The following is a 15,766-nucleotide window of genomic DNA, read 5'->3' on the forward strand; positions in this document are numbered from 1 at the left end:
GCTTTATGACAAACCAAGTTGTCAATGGTGTCTTTCTACAATCCATTGATTTAAGGTGCTCTAAGCCATCTAATCCACGCGTTTTTTAGGCTAAAACATTTTATGTCACTTACTGCAAACATCACCTAACCAACCACTAGCTGTCTGTGCCCTGAATACACTGTAAAAAACGCAATCTCTGTGGACAGCACAGGCTCCAAAAACAGCAACAAAAACAACCTGGGCAAACCTAGCCCATAAAAACATAACAAACTGTTCCAGCAAATCACAGACGAGATGCGCGTTTAGGAGAGTTTCAATCGCACGGGAGCAACACGGGAAGGAGGAGGAGGAAGTAGCGAACTAGCTCTCTGTTTTGTTTGAAAAGTCAACAGAAGTGACGTTACATCGCTTAGAGCACCTTTAAACGACATGTAGCCTTACTGTGTGCTGTAGATTGTGCTATCACTGTGCTTAATGCATCATCACTAACCATAGTGTTGTGATGCAGATGTTGCTGTCTCCAAATCTCTGAAGTAACCAAAAGAGGAATCTCAGTGATTCAGAATTTATTTCTGCCACTTGTTTTGATGACATGAACTGACATGACCAGCATGTTATTGTTGTAGATATGGTGAGAGCAATCTAAGTTTGTAGGCTGCATAAAATGGATGTGGTAAAAGATGTGGTGTTACGTTTGATAGATAATAGCTTCTCCGAATATATCTGCCTGTGTTTCACTTCATTCCAAAAAAAGCACAATACAATCAGATTAAAATTAACTGTGATCTCTGACCTGCAGTATAATAGTCTTCTCTAATAATCACTTGCACATCAGAAACAACAACTTGCATTTACATATAGTGCAAAGCACCCCAAGCACTATGTACTGTAAATGCAACCTCACAATAAGTTGATTATTAACACATTTTCATATTATTTTTATATACTTTTCAGATCTGACTATCTTAAAGACTTTAAAATGAAGCAAGAGCTGCAAGAGCTGAGTTTGAGCTGCAAGAGCTGAGTTTTATTTGTTTCTTTTAAGAAATCTCCTTAGCATCTGTCTGAGGGGAATGCAGGTGGTGGACTCCTCCTGAGCAACTGGGCAGTCCTGGGTGGTGGTGGGGGCCGTCCGCTTTGTACATCTGAACCTGCTCCAGACCCTTCTCCAGAATGGCTTGGAGGTCCCCTCGGTCCTTCCCAAAGAAGTGGGGGTCTCAGGCACAGTGGGGGTGTCAGGGGCATCAAAAGTGAAGGACAGTGTGTCCTCATGCACCATCTGGATGCTGTTTTTAAAGCTTATGGTTAACAACAGGGACTGATCATCTGTTGTAACATCCGGCTGCACAGTGAGGCCACAGGCAGGGTCCTCCACATCAGTTGCCGGGGTCAGGAGATCCTGGGTGGCTTGAGTAAGGGCAGCGGTCTCAACAGCCTGCTTCAGAGACATCAGAGAGGCCTCAGAGGATGACTGCTGGGGAGATGCTCGCTGCTCCACAGCGTGGTCTGATGTCTGATCCTCAGCGAGATGGACGTCATCCACCAAGACGTCGTCGTCATCGTCGTCATCCAGCAGGACTTCCTGGGATGTTGCCTCATGAGCGCTTTTGGCAGGGGGCTCATCCTCCACCTGTTCTGCCTCCTGTTGGGCAACCTCCTCTGGCATCAGGTTGTCCTCATTGATAAAGAGGAGAACGGGGGTCACCTCACCAGACCTGGGTTCAGGGAGGGGACTGGGGACCTGGGAGGTGGGCTCCTGGGTCTCGACCCAACAAAGTCGGGGGCTGGGCGATTTGCCCGCGGGAAGTGGTGACTTGTCACCAGCACTGCTGTCGTTGTCGATGTGTTCCATCATGTTTCTCCAATAAAATGTCCGTATAGCAAAGTAGCTTAACAAGAAGTGACAAACAACAAGTTGGACAGCTCTATTTATAGCCCATCGCCATTGTGACGAAATTATATCGAAGTAGGCTACGTAGAAAATTTCGAATTATGGATGTATTGTTGCGTCTACATATTGCAGTAGGTAGCCTATAGGCCCAGCCAGGGCACTACCTCTAACTCTGGGTAGGCCTACGTTTCTTTATAACAAAACATATAGAATTCATACAACGAATGTATTATTCTAATAACCTCTCCCAGCTTAGGCTGTTATACGTTTCGCCGATATGTATCGATTAACGGATCAATTATGTCCGCCGAGACTGCCAATCTGTGTAGCATTGGTGTGACTCGCACTGTTGTTTTGATCTGGCTGCATCATCATAAGGAGCCCACGCTGTCGCGCCGTCTTTTAAAACTTGACTATCCGCGAAATGAGTAACATTGTAACCTGTAATGTGCAAATAAACATGACTATATGCTTTTGGACCAGTTAGGTTCGACGGAGATGTAAGGAATGACTATAGATTCAAGTGTACTTAGCCTATAGGCCTATCAGAAAGTTAGAAGACTAGCCTAATATTAAGCCATGTTTAGAGTTATGTTTTAAATAAACTGGCTAAATAAATAAATAAAGGAAATGTATCCTCTCATACAAAAACACTGTATCAAGTAATACATGTGATAAATAATTCTAGGTGCACCCTTATTAATTTAACTATTGCAGTAGGGCCTACTTAACATTTTATGGAAGATGTGTTACTGTCAGAACCTTGAGGATTTCAACCAAAAACAGTTGGTTCTCAATAATATAGCCTACAAGATCCTGTTGTTGTTTGATACGAGATCCTTACAATTTTCATTTCACCATTTTCTTCTTTGGAAATATAGTAGGCCTAGTTGCTGATGGTAAGCTCAAGGTTGTGAAATAAAACTTTCATGAAATTTTAACTCTAGGAGTTGGAAGCTTTTGTAACATGGGCTGTCAACATTGGACACCAGAATGAGGTGCTGCTTCAGAACAGAAATTAAAGGGGTCATTTCAGTTACACAGAGGGAAGATGTTACATTTCTCTGTGCAATTGGCTGGGGACTTCTCCCTTGGTAGCTGATTAACAACCAAGACGAACTAGCATAATACAATATGACACAGGATACAAAGCAATCCAAAATTGAGTCGAGAGTGCACAACAAGAACATAATCACAAATTAGTGGGAGGAACATGTCAAATTTACAAAGGTACAGTACAAGGCTTGGCAGCCTGGGATTCCCCGGAAGTTACTGCATGTATTGCTCATGCCATCTCAGCACAAAACTTAAGGTTTCTCATTCTCATAGGACTCAAGCACTAAACACAGACAATCACTACTAATCAACCAACCAGCTACTTGTGTGAGAGCTGTGCTCTGCTTTGCGCTAGGTATACATTGAGGTGTACCCATGCTTGCCTGAGTTCATAATTGTTGCCACTGCCAGCTCCCAAATCTCCCTCCATCAAAAACATACAAAGAAAATACAAAGTGTATGTGAGTCTGAGGTTTCTTATTCATTTGAAACTGACTGCTACATTTTGTTTTTCCCCAGGCACTGAGTCTGCATCTATGGTGAAGCGTGATGTGCCCGCGGAGATTGAGAAGATCACCAAGTACCTCCAGGAGCTGAGCAGCATGCTCACCACCACCACCGCTGAACTGGTGGAGAAGATTAAGGCCGCTGACCTGACCAGCCAGGCTGAGTGAGTATCCACAACAGAGCAGCATTACAGAGACTCTGATGTGTAGAGCTTAACCACGTTTGTGTTTGTTTGTTTGTGTGTGTTTATTTGTTTGTTATTTTGTATGTATGCTTGTGTTTGTTTGTTTGTTTATTTGTGTACAAAAGTTTAAAAGATTTTCAGCAAATGAGCAGACACCAATAAATAAATGGAAAGCAATTTATTTAATTGCAAAAACTTTCTTGATTATGCCACAAATGTCAAATGATGATGTGCTAAATGTGGCTAACGCTTCCCTCTTCTCTGCTTTAGGGCTTACCTTCAGGAGGGCAAGGCTCAGGTGCAGCCACTGCTGGAGAAGGTCCAAGCACAGCTGAAGCCCCTGACAGCCAACATTGATGAGAAGCTCAAGCCCCTGTCCGGACCCATCCTGTCCCAGATCCAGCCTCTCGCTGCCTCCGTCGAGGCCCAGGTGGAGGATCTCCTCAGGAAGGTGATGGACCACACCAAGGCCCTGCTCCCTCCTCAGTAAATCAACAGGCCCCTGCTGACTCCAAATGTGCATTATCTTGAAGACAAAAACTTTTGTTGTTGCATCATGTCATGTATCACTGCTATGCTGCTCTGCTGAGCCCCTCTCAGCCTTGGAATGAGTTTACTGATTATTTATCTGAATCCTTAAAACGCTTCAGAGGTGACCATCTAATGCGTGTGATGTGTTTGTGGAAGAATGGCTTCTCTAGAATGGTGTGTACTGTATGTTCTGTGATGAAAATGTTGAAAAACAAAAACTCAAAAGTGGTTTGTGGTTACAAATATCCACTGTGATGGTTTAATCACTAAAACCATGATCAATGGATCATGTGCATTAATGCATCTGATGGATCAGTAGAGTTTAGATGTGGATTTAGGCCAACAATATCAGGTAGCGAACTTAAGTAAACATACAGAAAAGTGTTGACCTGATATTTCTGATATACAAGCAGCCAGCCAGTGCAAATAGTGTGTTATTCTATATAAAATCAGTACCTCTACCCCTAAGATTATATGTCACTCATGCAATCAGTATCACATGCTGTGAGACATACAGAAAAGGTAAAGATAAACTTGGCCGACAAATGCTATGAAAACAGTGATTTCTTTAATGTGTTCAGAATTTATGACTGTCTTCCTGTATCTGTGCTGTATAGTCAGTGCAGCTTTACAAAGGTCTCTGGTAGAAGTAACAAGGAAGAAATATTTTTTACTTCACTTTGGGCAAAAATATGCCCAATCTAAGACCTAATGCATGTTTGAAATTGACACAAAAGGAATATTAATGGTACTGTACATCAAACATTATTTCAGTGCTTTATGACAAACCAAGTTGTCAATGGTGTCTTTCTACAATCCATTGATTTAAGGTGCTCTAAGCCATCTAATCCACGCGTTTTTTAGGCTAAAACATTTTATGTCACTTACTGCAAACATCACCTAACCAACCACTAGCTGTCTGTGCCCTGAATACACTGTAAAAAACGCAATCTCTGTGGACAGCACAGGCTCCAAAAACAGCAACAAAAACAACCTGGGCAAACCTAGCCCATAAAAACATAACAAACTGTTCCAGCAAATCACAGACGAGATGCGCGTTTAGGAGAGTTTCAATCGCACGGGAGCAACACGGGAAGGAGGAGGAGGAAGTAGCGAACTAGCTCTCTGTTTTGTTTGAAAAGTCAACAGAAGTGACGTTACATCGCTTAGAGCACCTTTAAACGACATGTAGCCTTACTGTGTGCTGTAGATTGTGCTATCACTGTGCTTAATGCATCATCACTAACCATAGTGTTGTGATGCAGATGTTGCTGTCTCCAAATCTCTGAAGTAACCAAAAGAGGAATCTCAGTGATTCAGAATTTATTTCTGCCACTTGTTTTGATGACATGAACTGACATGACCAGCATGTTATTGTTGTAGATATGGTGAGAGCAATCTAAGTTTGTAGGCTGCATAAAATGGATGTGGTAAAAGATGTGGTGTTACGTTTGATAGATAATAGCTTCTCCGAATATATCTGCCTGTGTTTCACTTCATTCCAAAAAAAGCACAATACAATCAGATTAAAATTAACTGTGATCTCTGACCTGCAGTATAATAGTCTTCTCTAATAATCACTTGCACATCAGAAACAACAACTTGCATTTACATATAGTGCAAAGCACCCCAAGCACTATGTACTGTAAATGCAACCTCACAATAAGTTGATTATTAACACATTTTCATATTATTTTTATATACTTTTCAGATCTGACTATCTTAAAGACTTTAAAATGAAGCAAGAGCTGCAAGAGCTGAGTTTGAGCTGCAAGAGCTGAGTTTTATTTGTTTCTTTTAAGAAATCTCCTTAGCATCTGTCTGAGGGGAATGCAGGTGGTGGACTCCTCCTGAGCAACTGGGCAGTCCTGGGTGGTGGTGGGGGCCGTCCGCTTTGTACATCTGAACCTGCTCCAGACCCTTCTCCAGAATGGCTTGGAGGTCCCCTCGGTCCTTCCCAAAGAAGTGGGGGTCTCAGGCACAGTGGGGGTGTCAGGGGCATCAAAAGTGAAGGACAGTGTGTCCTCATGCACCATCTGGATGCTGTTTTTAAAGCTTATGGTTAACAACAGGGACTGATCATCTGTTGTAACATCCGGCTGCACAGTGAGGCCACAGGCAGGGTCCTCCACATCAGTTGCCGGGGTCAGGAGATCCTGGGTGGCTTGAGTAAGGGCAGCGGTCTCAACAGCCTGCTTCAGAGACATCAGAGAGGCCTCAGAGGATGACTGCTGGGGAGATGCTCGCTGCTCCACAGCGTGGTCTGATGTCTGATCCTCAGCGAGATGGACATCATCCACCAAGACGTCGTCGTCATCGTCGTCATCCAGCAGGACTTCCTGGGATGTTGCCTCATGAGCGCTTTTGGCAGGGGGCTCATCCTCCACCTGTTCTGCCTCCTGTTGGGCAACCTCCTCTGGCATCAGGTTGTCCTCATTGATAAAGAGGAGAACGGGGGTCACCTCACCAGACCTGGGTTCAGGGAGGGGACTGGGGACCTGGGAGGTGGGCTCCTGGGTCTCGACCCAACAAAGTCGGGGGCTGGGCGATTTGCCCGCGGGAAGTGGTGACTTGTCACCAGCACTGCTGTCGTTGTCGATGTGTTCCATCATGTTTCTCCAATAAAATGTCCGTATAGCAAAGTAGCTTAACAAGAAGTGACAAACAACAAGTTGGACAGCTCTATTTATAGCCCATCGCCATTGTGACGAAATTATATCGAAGTAGGCTACGTAGAAAATTTCGAATTATGGATGTATTGTTGCGTCTACATATTGCAGTAGGTAGCCTATAGGCCCAGCCAGGGCACTACCTCTAACTCTGGGTAGGCCTACGTTTCTTTATAACAAAACATATAGAATTCATACAACGAATGTATTATTCTAATAACCTCTCCCAGCTTAGGCTGTTATACGTTTCGCCGATATGTATCGATTAACGGATCAATTATGTCCGCCGAGACTGCCAATCTGTGTAGCATTGGTGTGACTCGCACTGTTGTTTTGATCTGGCTGCATCATCATAAGGAGCCCACGCTGTCGCGCCGTCTTTTAAAACTTGACTATCCGCGAAATGAGTAACATTGTAACCTGTAATGTGCAAATAAACATGACTATATGCTTTTGGACCAGTTAGGTTCGACGGAGATGTAAGGAATGACTATAGATTCAAGTGTACTTAGCCTATAGGCCTATCAGAAAGTTAGAAGACTAGCCTAATATTAAGCCATGTTTAGAGTTATGTTTTAAATAAACTGGCTAAATAAATAAATAAAGGAAATGTATCCTCTCATACAAAAACACTGTATCAAGTAATACATGTGATAAATAATTCTAGGTGCACCCTTATTAATTTAACTATTGCAGTAGGGCCTACTTAACATTTTATGGAAGATGTGTTACTGTCAGAACCTTGAGGATTTCAACCAAAAACAGTTGGTTCTCAATAATATAGCCTACAAGATCCTGTTGTTGTTTGATACGAGATCCTTACAATTTTCATTTCACCATTTTCTTCTTTGGAAATATAGTAGGCCTAGTTGCTGATGGTAAGCTCAAGGTTGTGAAATAAAACTTTCATGAAATTTTAACTCTAGGAGTTGGAAGCTTTTGTAACATGGGCTGTCAACATTGGACACCAGAATGAGGTGCTGCTTCAGAACAGAAATTAAAGGGGTCATTTCAGTTACACAGAGGGAAGATGTTACATTTCTCTGTGCAATTGGCTGGGGACTTCTCCCTTGGTAGCTGATTAACAACCAAGACGAACTAGCATAATACAATATGACACAGGATACAAAGCAATCCAAAATTGAGTCGAGAGTGCACAACAAGAACATAATCACAAATTAGTGGGAGGAACATGTCAAATTTACAAAGGTACAGTACAAGGCTTGGCAGCCTGGGATTCCCCGGAAGTTACTGCATGTATTGCTCATGCCATCTCAGCACAAAACTTAAGGTTTCTCATTCTCATAGGACTCAAGCACTAAACACAGACAATCACTACTAATCAACCAACCAGCTACTTGTGTGAGAGCTGTGCTCTGCTTTGCGCTAGGTATACATTGAGGTGTACCCATGCTTGCCTGAGTTCATAATTGTTGCCACTGCCAGCTCCCAAATCTCCCTCCATCAAAAACATACAAAGAAAATACAAAGTGTATGTGAGTCTGAGGTTTCTTATTCATTTGAAACTGACTGCTACATTTTGTTTTTCCCCAGGCACTGAGTCTGCATCTATGGTGAAGCGTGATGTGCCCGCGGAGATTGAGAAGATCACCAAGTACCTCCAGGAGCTGAGCAGCATGCTCACCACCACCACCGCTGAACTGGTGGAGAAGATTAAGGCCGCTGACCTGACCAGCCAGGCTGAGTGAGTATCCACAACAGAGCAGCATTACAGAGACTCTGATGTGTAGAGCTTAACCACGTTTGTGTTTGTTTGTTTGTGTGTGTTTATTTGTTTGTTATTTTGTATGTATGCTTGTGTTTGTTTGTTTGTTTATTTGTGTACAAAAGTTTAAAAGATTTTCAGCAAATGAGCAGACACCAATAAATAAATGGAAAGCAATTTATTTAATTGCAAAAACTTTCTTGATTATGCCACAAATGTCAAATGATGATGTGCTAAATGTGGCTAACGCTTCCCTCTTCTCTGCTTTAGGGCTTACCTTCAGGAGGGCAAGGCTCAGGTGCAGCCACTGCTGGAGAAGGTCCAAGCACAGCTGAAGCCCCTGACAGCCAACATTGATGAGAAGCTCAAGCCCCTGTCCGGACCCATCCTGTCCCAGATCCAGCCTCTCGCTGCCTCCGTCGAGGCCCAGGTGGAGGATCTCCTCAGGAAGGTGATGGACCACACCAAGGCCCTGCTCCCTCCTCAGTAAATCAACAGGCCCCTGCTGACTCCAAATGTGCATTATCTTGAAGACAAAAACTTTTGTTGTTGCATCATGTCATGTATCACTGCTATGCTGCTCTGCTGAGCCCCTCTCAGCCTTGGAATGAGTTTACTGATTATTTATCTGAATCCTTAAAACGCTTCAGAGGTGACCATCTAATGCGTGTGATGTGTTTGTGGAAGAATGGCTTCTCTAGAATGGTGTGTACTGTATGTTCTGTGATGAAAATGTTGAAAAACAAAAACTCAAAAGTGGTTTGTGGTTACAAATATCCACTGTGATGGTTTAATCACTAAAACCATGATCAATGGATCATGTGCATTAATGCATCTGATGGATCAGTAGAGTTTAGATGTGGATTTAGGCCAACAATATCAGGTAGCGAACTTAAGTAAACATACAGAAAAGTGTTGACCTGATATTTCTGATATACAAGCAGCCAGCCAGTGCAAATAGTGTGTTATTCTATATAAAATCAGTACCTCTACCCCTAAGATTATATGTCACTCATGCAATCAGTATCACATGCTGTGAGACATACAGAAAAGGTAAAGATAAACTTGGCCGACAAATGCTATGAAAACAGTGATTTCTTTAATGTGTTCAGAATTTATGACTGTCTTCCTGTATCTGTGCTGTATAGTCAGTGCAGCTTTACAAAGGTCTCTGGTAGAAGTAACAAGGAAGAAATATTTTTTACTTCACTTTGGGCAAAAATATGCCCAATCTAAGACCTAATGCATGTTTGAAATTGACACAAAAGGAATATTAATGGTACTGTACATCAAACATTATTTCAGTGCTTTATGACAAACCAAGTTGTCAATGGTGTCTTTCTACAATCCATTGATTTAAGGTGCTCTAAGCCATCTAAGCCACGCGTTTTTTAGGCTAAAACATTTTATGTCACTTACTGCAAACATCACCTAACCAACCACTAGCTGTCTGTGCCCTGAATACACTGTAAAAAACGCAATCTCTGTGGACAGCACAGGCTCCAAAAACAGCAACAAAAACAACCTGGGCAAACCTAGCCCATAAAAACATAACAAACTGTTCCAGCAAATCACAGACGAGATGCGCGTTTAGGAGAGTTTCAATCGCACGGGAGCAACACGGGAAGGAGGAGGAGGAAGTAGCGAACTAGCTCTCTGTTTTGTTTGAAAAGTCAACAGAAGTGACGTTACATCGCTTAGAGCACCTTTAAACGACATGTAGCCTTACTGTGTGCTGTAGATTGTGCTATCACTGTGCTTAATGCATCATCACTAACCATAGTGTTGTGATGCAGATGTTGCTGTCTCCAAATCTCTGAAGTAACCAAAAGAGGAATCTCAGTGATTCAGAATTTATTTCTGCCACTTGTTTTGATGACATGAACTGACATGACCAGCATGTTATTGTTGTAGATATGGTGAGAGCAATCTAAGTTTGTACGCTGCATAAAATGGATGTGGTAAAAGATGTGGTGTTACGTTTGATAGATAATAGCTTCTCCGAATATATCTGCCTGTGTTTCACTTCATTCCAAAAAAAGCACAATACAATCAGATTAAAATTAACTGTGATCTCTGACCTGCAGTATAATAGTCTTCTCTAATAATCACTTGCACATCAGAAACAACAACTTGCATTTACATATAGTGCAAAGCACCCCAAGCACTATGTACTGTAAATGCAACCTCACAATAAGTTGATTATTAACACATTTTCATATTATTTTTATATACTTTTCAGATCTGACTATCTTAAAGACTTTAAAATGAAGCAAGAGCTGCAAGAGCTGAGTTTGAGCTGCAAGAGCTGAGTTTTATTTGTTTCTTTTAAGAAATCTCCTTAGCATCTGTCTGAGGGGAATGCAGGTGGTGGACTCCTCCTGAGCAACTGGGCAGTCCTGGGTGGTGGTGGGGGCCGTCCGCTTTGTACATCTGAACCTGCTCCAGACCCTTCTCCAGAATGGCTTGGAGGTCCCCTCGGTCCTTCCCAAAGAAGTGGGGGTCTCAGGCACAGTGGGGGTGTCAGGGGCATCAAAAGTGAAGGACAGTGTGTCCTCATGCACCATCTGGATGCTGTTTTTAAAGCTTATGGTTAACAACAGGGACTGATCATCTGTTGTAACATCCGGCTGCACAGTGAGGCCACAGGCAGGGTCCTCCACATCAGTTGCCGGGGTCAGGAGATCCTGGGTGGCTTGAGTAAGGGCAGCGGTCTCAACAGCCTGCTTCAGAGACATCAGAGAGGCCTCAGAGGATGACTGCTGGGGAGATGCTCGCTGCTCCACAGCGTGGTCTGATGTCTGATCCTCAGCGAGATGGACATCATCCACCAAGACGTCGTCGTCATCGTCGTCATCCAGCAGGACTTCCTGGGATGTTGCCTCATGAGCGCTTTTGGCAGGGGGCTCATCCTCCACCTGTTCTGCCTCCTGTTGGGCAACCTCCTCTGGCATCAGGTTGTCCTCATTGATAAAGAGGAGAACGGGGGTCACCTCACCAGACCTGGGTTCAGGGAGGGGACTGGGGACCTGGGAGGTGGGCTCCTGGGTCTCGACCCAACAAAGTCGGGGGCTGGGCGATTTGCCCGCGGGAAGTGGTGACTTGTCACCAGCACTGCTGTCGTTGTCGATGTGTTCCATCATGTTTCTCCAATAAAATGTCCGTATAGCAAAGTAGCTTAACAAGAAGTGACAAACAACAAGTTGGACAGCTCTATTTATAGCCCATCGCCATTGTGACGAAATTATATCGAAGTAGGCTACGTAGAAAATTTCAAATTATGGATGTATTGTTGCGTCTACATATTGCAGTAGGTAGCCTATAGGCCCAGCCAGAGCACTACCTCTAACTCTGGGTAGGCCTACGTTTCTTTATAACAAAACATATAGAATTCATACAACGAATGTATTATTCTAATAACCTCTCCCAGCTTAGGCTGTTATACGTTTCGCCGATATGTATCGATTAACGGATCAATTATGTCCGCCGAGACTGCCAATCTGTGTAGCATTGGTGTGACTCGCATTGTTGTTTTGATCTGGCTGCATCATCATAAGGAGCCCACGCTGTCGCGCCGTCTTTTAAAACTTGACTATCCGCGAAATGAGTAACATTGTAACCTGTAATGTGCAAATAAACATGACTATATGCTTTTGGACCAGTTAGGTTCGACGGAGATGTAAGGAATGACTATAGATTCAAGTGTACTTAGCCTATAGGCCTATCAGAAAGTTAGAAGACTAGCCTAATATTAAGCCATGTTTAGAGTTATGTTTTAAATAAACTGGCTAAATAAATAAATAAAGGAAATGTATCCTCTCATACAAAAACACTGTATCAAGTAATACATGTGATAAATAATTCTAGGTGCACCCTTATTAATTTAACTATTGCAGTAGGGCCTACTTAACATTTTATGGAAGATGTGTTACTGTCAGAACCTTGAGGATTTCAACCAAAAACAGTTGGTTCTCAATAATATAGCCTACAAGATCCTGTTGTTGTTTGATACGAGATCCTTACAATTTTCATTTCACCATTTTCTTCTTTGGAAATATAGTAGGCCTAGTTGCTGATGGTAAGCTCAAGGTTGTGAAATAAAACTTTCATGAAATTTTAACTCTAGGAGTTGGAAGCTTTTGTAACATGGGCTGTCAACATTGGACACCAGAATGAGGTGCTGCTTCAGAACAGAAATTAAAGGGGTCATTTCAGTTACACAGAGGGAAGATGTTACATTTCTCTGTGCAATTGGCTGGGGACTTCTCCCTTGGTAGCTGATTAACAACCAAGACGAACTAGCATAATACAATATGACACAGGATACAAAGCAATCCAAAATTGAGTCGAGAGTGCACAACAAGAACATAATCACAAATTAGTGGGAGGAACATGTCAAATTTACAAAGGTACAGTACAAGGCTTGGCAGCCTGGGATTCCCCGGAAGTTACTGCATGTATTGCTCATGCCATCTCAGCACAAAACTTAAGGTTTCTCATTCTCATAGGACTCAAGCACTAAACACAGACAATCACTACTAATCAACCAACCAGCTACTTGTGTGAGAGCTGTGCTCTGCTTTGCGCTAGGTATACATTGAGGAGTACCCATGCTTGCCTGAGTTCATAATTGTTGCCACTGCCAGCTCCCAAATCTCCCTCCATCAAAAACATACAAAGAAAATACAAAGTGTATGTGAGTCTGAGGTTTCTTATTCATTTGAAACTGACTGCTACATTTTGTTTTTCCCCAGGCACTGAGTCTGCATCTATGGTGAAGCGTGATGTGCCCGCGGAGATTGAGAAGATCACCAAGTACCTCCAGGAGCTGAGCAGCATGCTCACCACCACCACCGCTGAACTGGTGGAGAAGATTAAGGCCGCTGACCTGACCAGCCAGGCTGAGTGAGTATCCACAACAGAGCAGCATTACAGAGACTCTGATGTGTAGAGCTTAACCACGTTTGTGTTTGTTTGTTTGTGTGTGTTTATTTGTTTGTTATTTTGTATGTATGCTTGTGTTTGTTTGTTTGTTTATTTGTGTACAAAAGTTTAAAAGATTTTCAGCAAATGAGCAGACACCAATAAATAAATGGAAAGCAATTTATTTAATTGCAAAAACTTTCTTGATTATGCCACAAATGTCAAATGATGATGTGCTAAATGTGGCTAACGCTTCCCTCTTCTCTGCTTTAGGGCTTACCTTCAGGAGGGCAAGGCTCAGGTGCAGCCACTGCTGGAGAAGGTCCAAGCACAGCTGAAGCCCCTGACAGCCAACATTGATGAGAAGCTCAAGCCCCTGTCCGGACCCATCCTGTCCCAGATCCAGCCTCTCGCTGCCTCCGTCGAGGCCCAGGTGGAGGATCTCCTCAGGAAGGTGATGGACCACACCAAGGCCCTGCTCCCTCCTCAGTAAATCAACAGGCCCCTGCTGACTCCAAATGTGCATTATCTTGAAGACAAAAACTTTTGTTGTTGCATCATGTCATGTATCACTGCTATGCTGCTCTGCTGAGCCCCTCTCAGCCTTGGAATGAGTTTACTGATTATTTATCTGAATCCTTAAAACGCTTCAGAGGTGACCATCTAATGCGTGTGATGTGTTTGTGGAAGAATGGCTTCTCTAGAATGGTGTGTACTGTATGTTCTGTGATGAAAATGTTGAAAAACAAAAACTCAAAAGTGGTTTGTGGTTACAAATATCCACTGTGATGGTTTAATCACTAAAACCATGATCAATGGATCATGTGCATTAATGCATCTGATGGATCAGTAGAGTTTAGATGTGGATTTAGGCCAACAATATCAGGTAGCGAACTTAAGTAAACATACAGAAAAGTGTTGACCTGATATTTCTGATATACAAGCAGCCAGCCAGTGCAAATAGTGTGTTATTCTATATAAAATCAGTACCTCTACCCCTAAGATTATATGTCACTCATGCAATCAGTATCACATGCTGTGAGACATACAGAAAAGGTAAAGATAAACTTGGCCGACAAATGCTATGAAAACAGTGATTTCTTTAATGTGTTCAGAATTTATGACTGTCTTCCTGTATCTGTGCTGTATAGTCAGTGCAGCTTTACAAAGGTCTCTGGTAGAAGTAACAAGGAAGAAATATTTTTTACTTCACTTTGGGCAAAAATATGCCCGATCTAAGACCTAATGCATGTTTGAAATTGACACAAAAGGAATATTAATGGTACTGTACATCAAACATTATTTCAGTGCTTTATGACAAACCAAGTTGTCAATGGTGTCTTTCTACAATCCATTGATTTAAGGTGCTCTAAGCCATCTAAGCCACGCGTTTTTTAGGCTAAAACATTTTATGTCACTTACTGCAAACATCACCTAACCAACCACTAGCTGTCTGTGCCCTGAATACACTGTAAAAAACGCAATCTCTGTGGACAGCACAGGCTCCAAAAACAGCAACAAAAACAACCTGGGCAAACCTAGCCCATAAAAACATAACAAACTGTTCCAGCAAATCACAGACGAGATGCGCGTTTAGGAGAGTTTCAATCGCACGGGAGCAACACGGGAAGGAGGAGGAGGAAGTAGCGAACTAGCTCTCTGTTTTGTTTGAAAAGTCAACAGAAGTGACGTTACATCGCTTAGAGCACCTTTAAACGACATGTAGCCTTACTGTGTGCTGTAGATTGTGCTATCACTGTGCTTAATGCATCATCACTAACCATAGTGTTGTGATGCAGATGTTGCTGTCTCCAAATCTCTGAAGTAACCAAAAGAGGAATCTCAGTGATTCAGAATTTATTTCTGCCACTTGTTTTGATGACATGAACTGACATGACCAGCATGTTATTGTTGTAGATATGGTGAGAGCAATCTAAGTTTGTACGCTGCATAAAATGGATGTGGTAAAAGATGTGGTGTTACGTTTGATAGATAATAGCTTCTCCGAATATATCTGCCTGTGTTTCACTTCATTCCAAAAAAAGCACAATACAATCAGATTAAAATTAACTGTGATCTCTGACCTACAGTATAATAGTCTTCTCTAATAATCACTTGCACATCAGAAACAACAACTTGCATTTACATATAGTGCAAAGCACCCCAAGCACTATGTACTGTAAATGCAACCTCACAATAAGTTGATTATTAACACATTTTCATATTATTTTTATATACTTTTCAGATCTGACTATCTTAAAGACTTTAAAATGAAGCAAGAGCTGCAAGAGCTGAGT

General features: G+C 42.5%; 3 protein-coding genes across 6 annotated transcripts; all 3 read left to right on the forward strand.

The window, feature by feature from the left end:
• Positions 1 to 2,001: 2,001 nt before the first annotated feature.
• LOC121721534 (type-4 ice-structuring protein LS-12-like) lies at positions 2,002 to 4,284 on the forward strand. Of its 2 annotated transcripts, none has more exons than XM_042108554.1 (3): positions 2,002 to 2,049; positions 3,449 to 3,599; positions 3,891 to 4,284. In XM_042108554.1, exons 2-3 carry the CDS (start codon positions 3,466 to 3,468, stop codon positions 4,108 to 4,110), a joined length of 354 nt encoding a protein of 117 aa, XP_041964488.1. In that variant the 5' UTR covers positions 2,002 to 2,049; positions 3,449 to 3,465; the 3' UTR covers positions 4,111 to 4,284. The 2 variants fall into 2 exon arrangements, with proteins under 2 accessions (XP_041964488.1, XP_041964487.1); XM_042108553.1 differs by lacking the exon at positions 2,002 to 2,049 and adding an exon at positions 2,059 to 2,373.
• Positions 4,285 to 6,927: 2,643 nt separating this feature from the next.
• On the forward strand, positions 6,928 to 9,210 carry LOC121721533 (type-4 ice-structuring protein LS-12-like). Of its 2 annotated transcripts, none has more exons than XM_042108552.1 (3): positions 6,928 to 6,975; positions 8,375 to 8,525; positions 8,817 to 9,210. In XM_042108552.1, exons 2-3 carry the CDS (start codon positions 8,392 to 8,394, stop codon positions 9,034 to 9,036), a joined length of 354 nt encoding a protein of 117 aa, XP_041964486.1. In that variant the 5' UTR covers positions 6,928 to 6,975; positions 8,375 to 8,391; the 3' UTR covers positions 9,037 to 9,210. The 2 variants fall into 2 exon arrangements, with proteins under 2 accessions (XP_041964486.1, XP_041964485.1); XM_042108551.1 differs by lacking the exon at positions 6,928 to 6,975 and adding an exon at positions 6,985 to 7,299.
• Positions 9,211 to 11,822: 2,612 nt separating this feature from the next.
• On the forward strand, positions 11,823 to 14,136 carry LOC121721526 (type-4 ice-structuring protein LS-12-like). 2 transcript variants are annotated; one of them, XM_042108533.1, is made up of 3 exons: positions 11,823 to 11,901; positions 13,301 to 13,451; positions 13,743 to 14,136. In XM_042108533.1, exons 2-3 carry the CDS (start codon positions 13,318 to 13,320, stop codon positions 13,960 to 13,962), a joined length of 354 nt encoding a protein of 117 aa, XP_041964467.1. In that variant the 5' UTR covers positions 11,823 to 11,901; positions 13,301 to 13,317; the 3' UTR covers positions 13,963 to 14,136. The 2 variants fall into 2 exon arrangements, with proteins under 2 accessions (XP_041964467.1, XP_041964468.1); XM_042108534.1 differs by having other exon boundaries at positions 11,853 to 12,225.
• The last annotated feature ends 1,630 nt before the right edge of the window (positions 14,137 to 15,766 follow it).

Source organism: Alosa sapidissima, chromosome 10 (genome assembly GCF_018492685.1).
Source record: "Alosa sapidissima isolate fAloSap1 chromosome 10, fAloSap1.pri, whole genome shotgun sequence".
NCBI lineage: Eukaryota > Metazoa > Chordata > Actinopteri > Clupeiformes > Clupeidae > Alosa > Alosa sapidissima.

What these genes read in the sequence shown, in the direction of transcription:
- LOC121721533 (XM_042108552.1), top strand. Translation starts at nt 8,392, where the DNA reads ATGGTGAAGCGTGATGTGCCCGCGGAGATTGAGAAGATCACCAAGTAC. An exon ending in GACCTGACCAGCCAGGCTGA is followed by an intron (nt 8,526 to 8,816) that starts GTGAGTATCCAC and finishes TCTCTGCTTTAG; the next exon opens with GGCTTACCTTCAGGAGGGCA.
- LOC121721534 (XM_042108554.1), top strand. Translation starts at nt 3,466, where the DNA reads ATGGTGAAGCGTGATGTGCCCGCGGAGATTGAGAAGATCACCAAGTAC. An exon ending in GACCTGACCAGCCAGGCTGA is followed by an intron (nt 3,600 to 3,890) that starts GTGAGTATCCAC and finishes TCTCTGCTTTAG; the next exon opens with GGCTTACCTTCAGGAGGGCA.
- LOC121721526 (XM_042108533.1), top strand. Translation starts at nt 13,318, where the DNA reads ATGGTGAAGCGTGATGTGCCCGCGGAGATTGAGAAGATCACCAAGTAC. An exon ending in GACCTGACCAGCCAGGCTGA is followed by an intron (nt 13,452 to 13,742) that starts GTGAGTATCCAC and finishes TCTCTGCTTTAG; the next exon opens with GGCTTACCTTCAGGAGGGCA.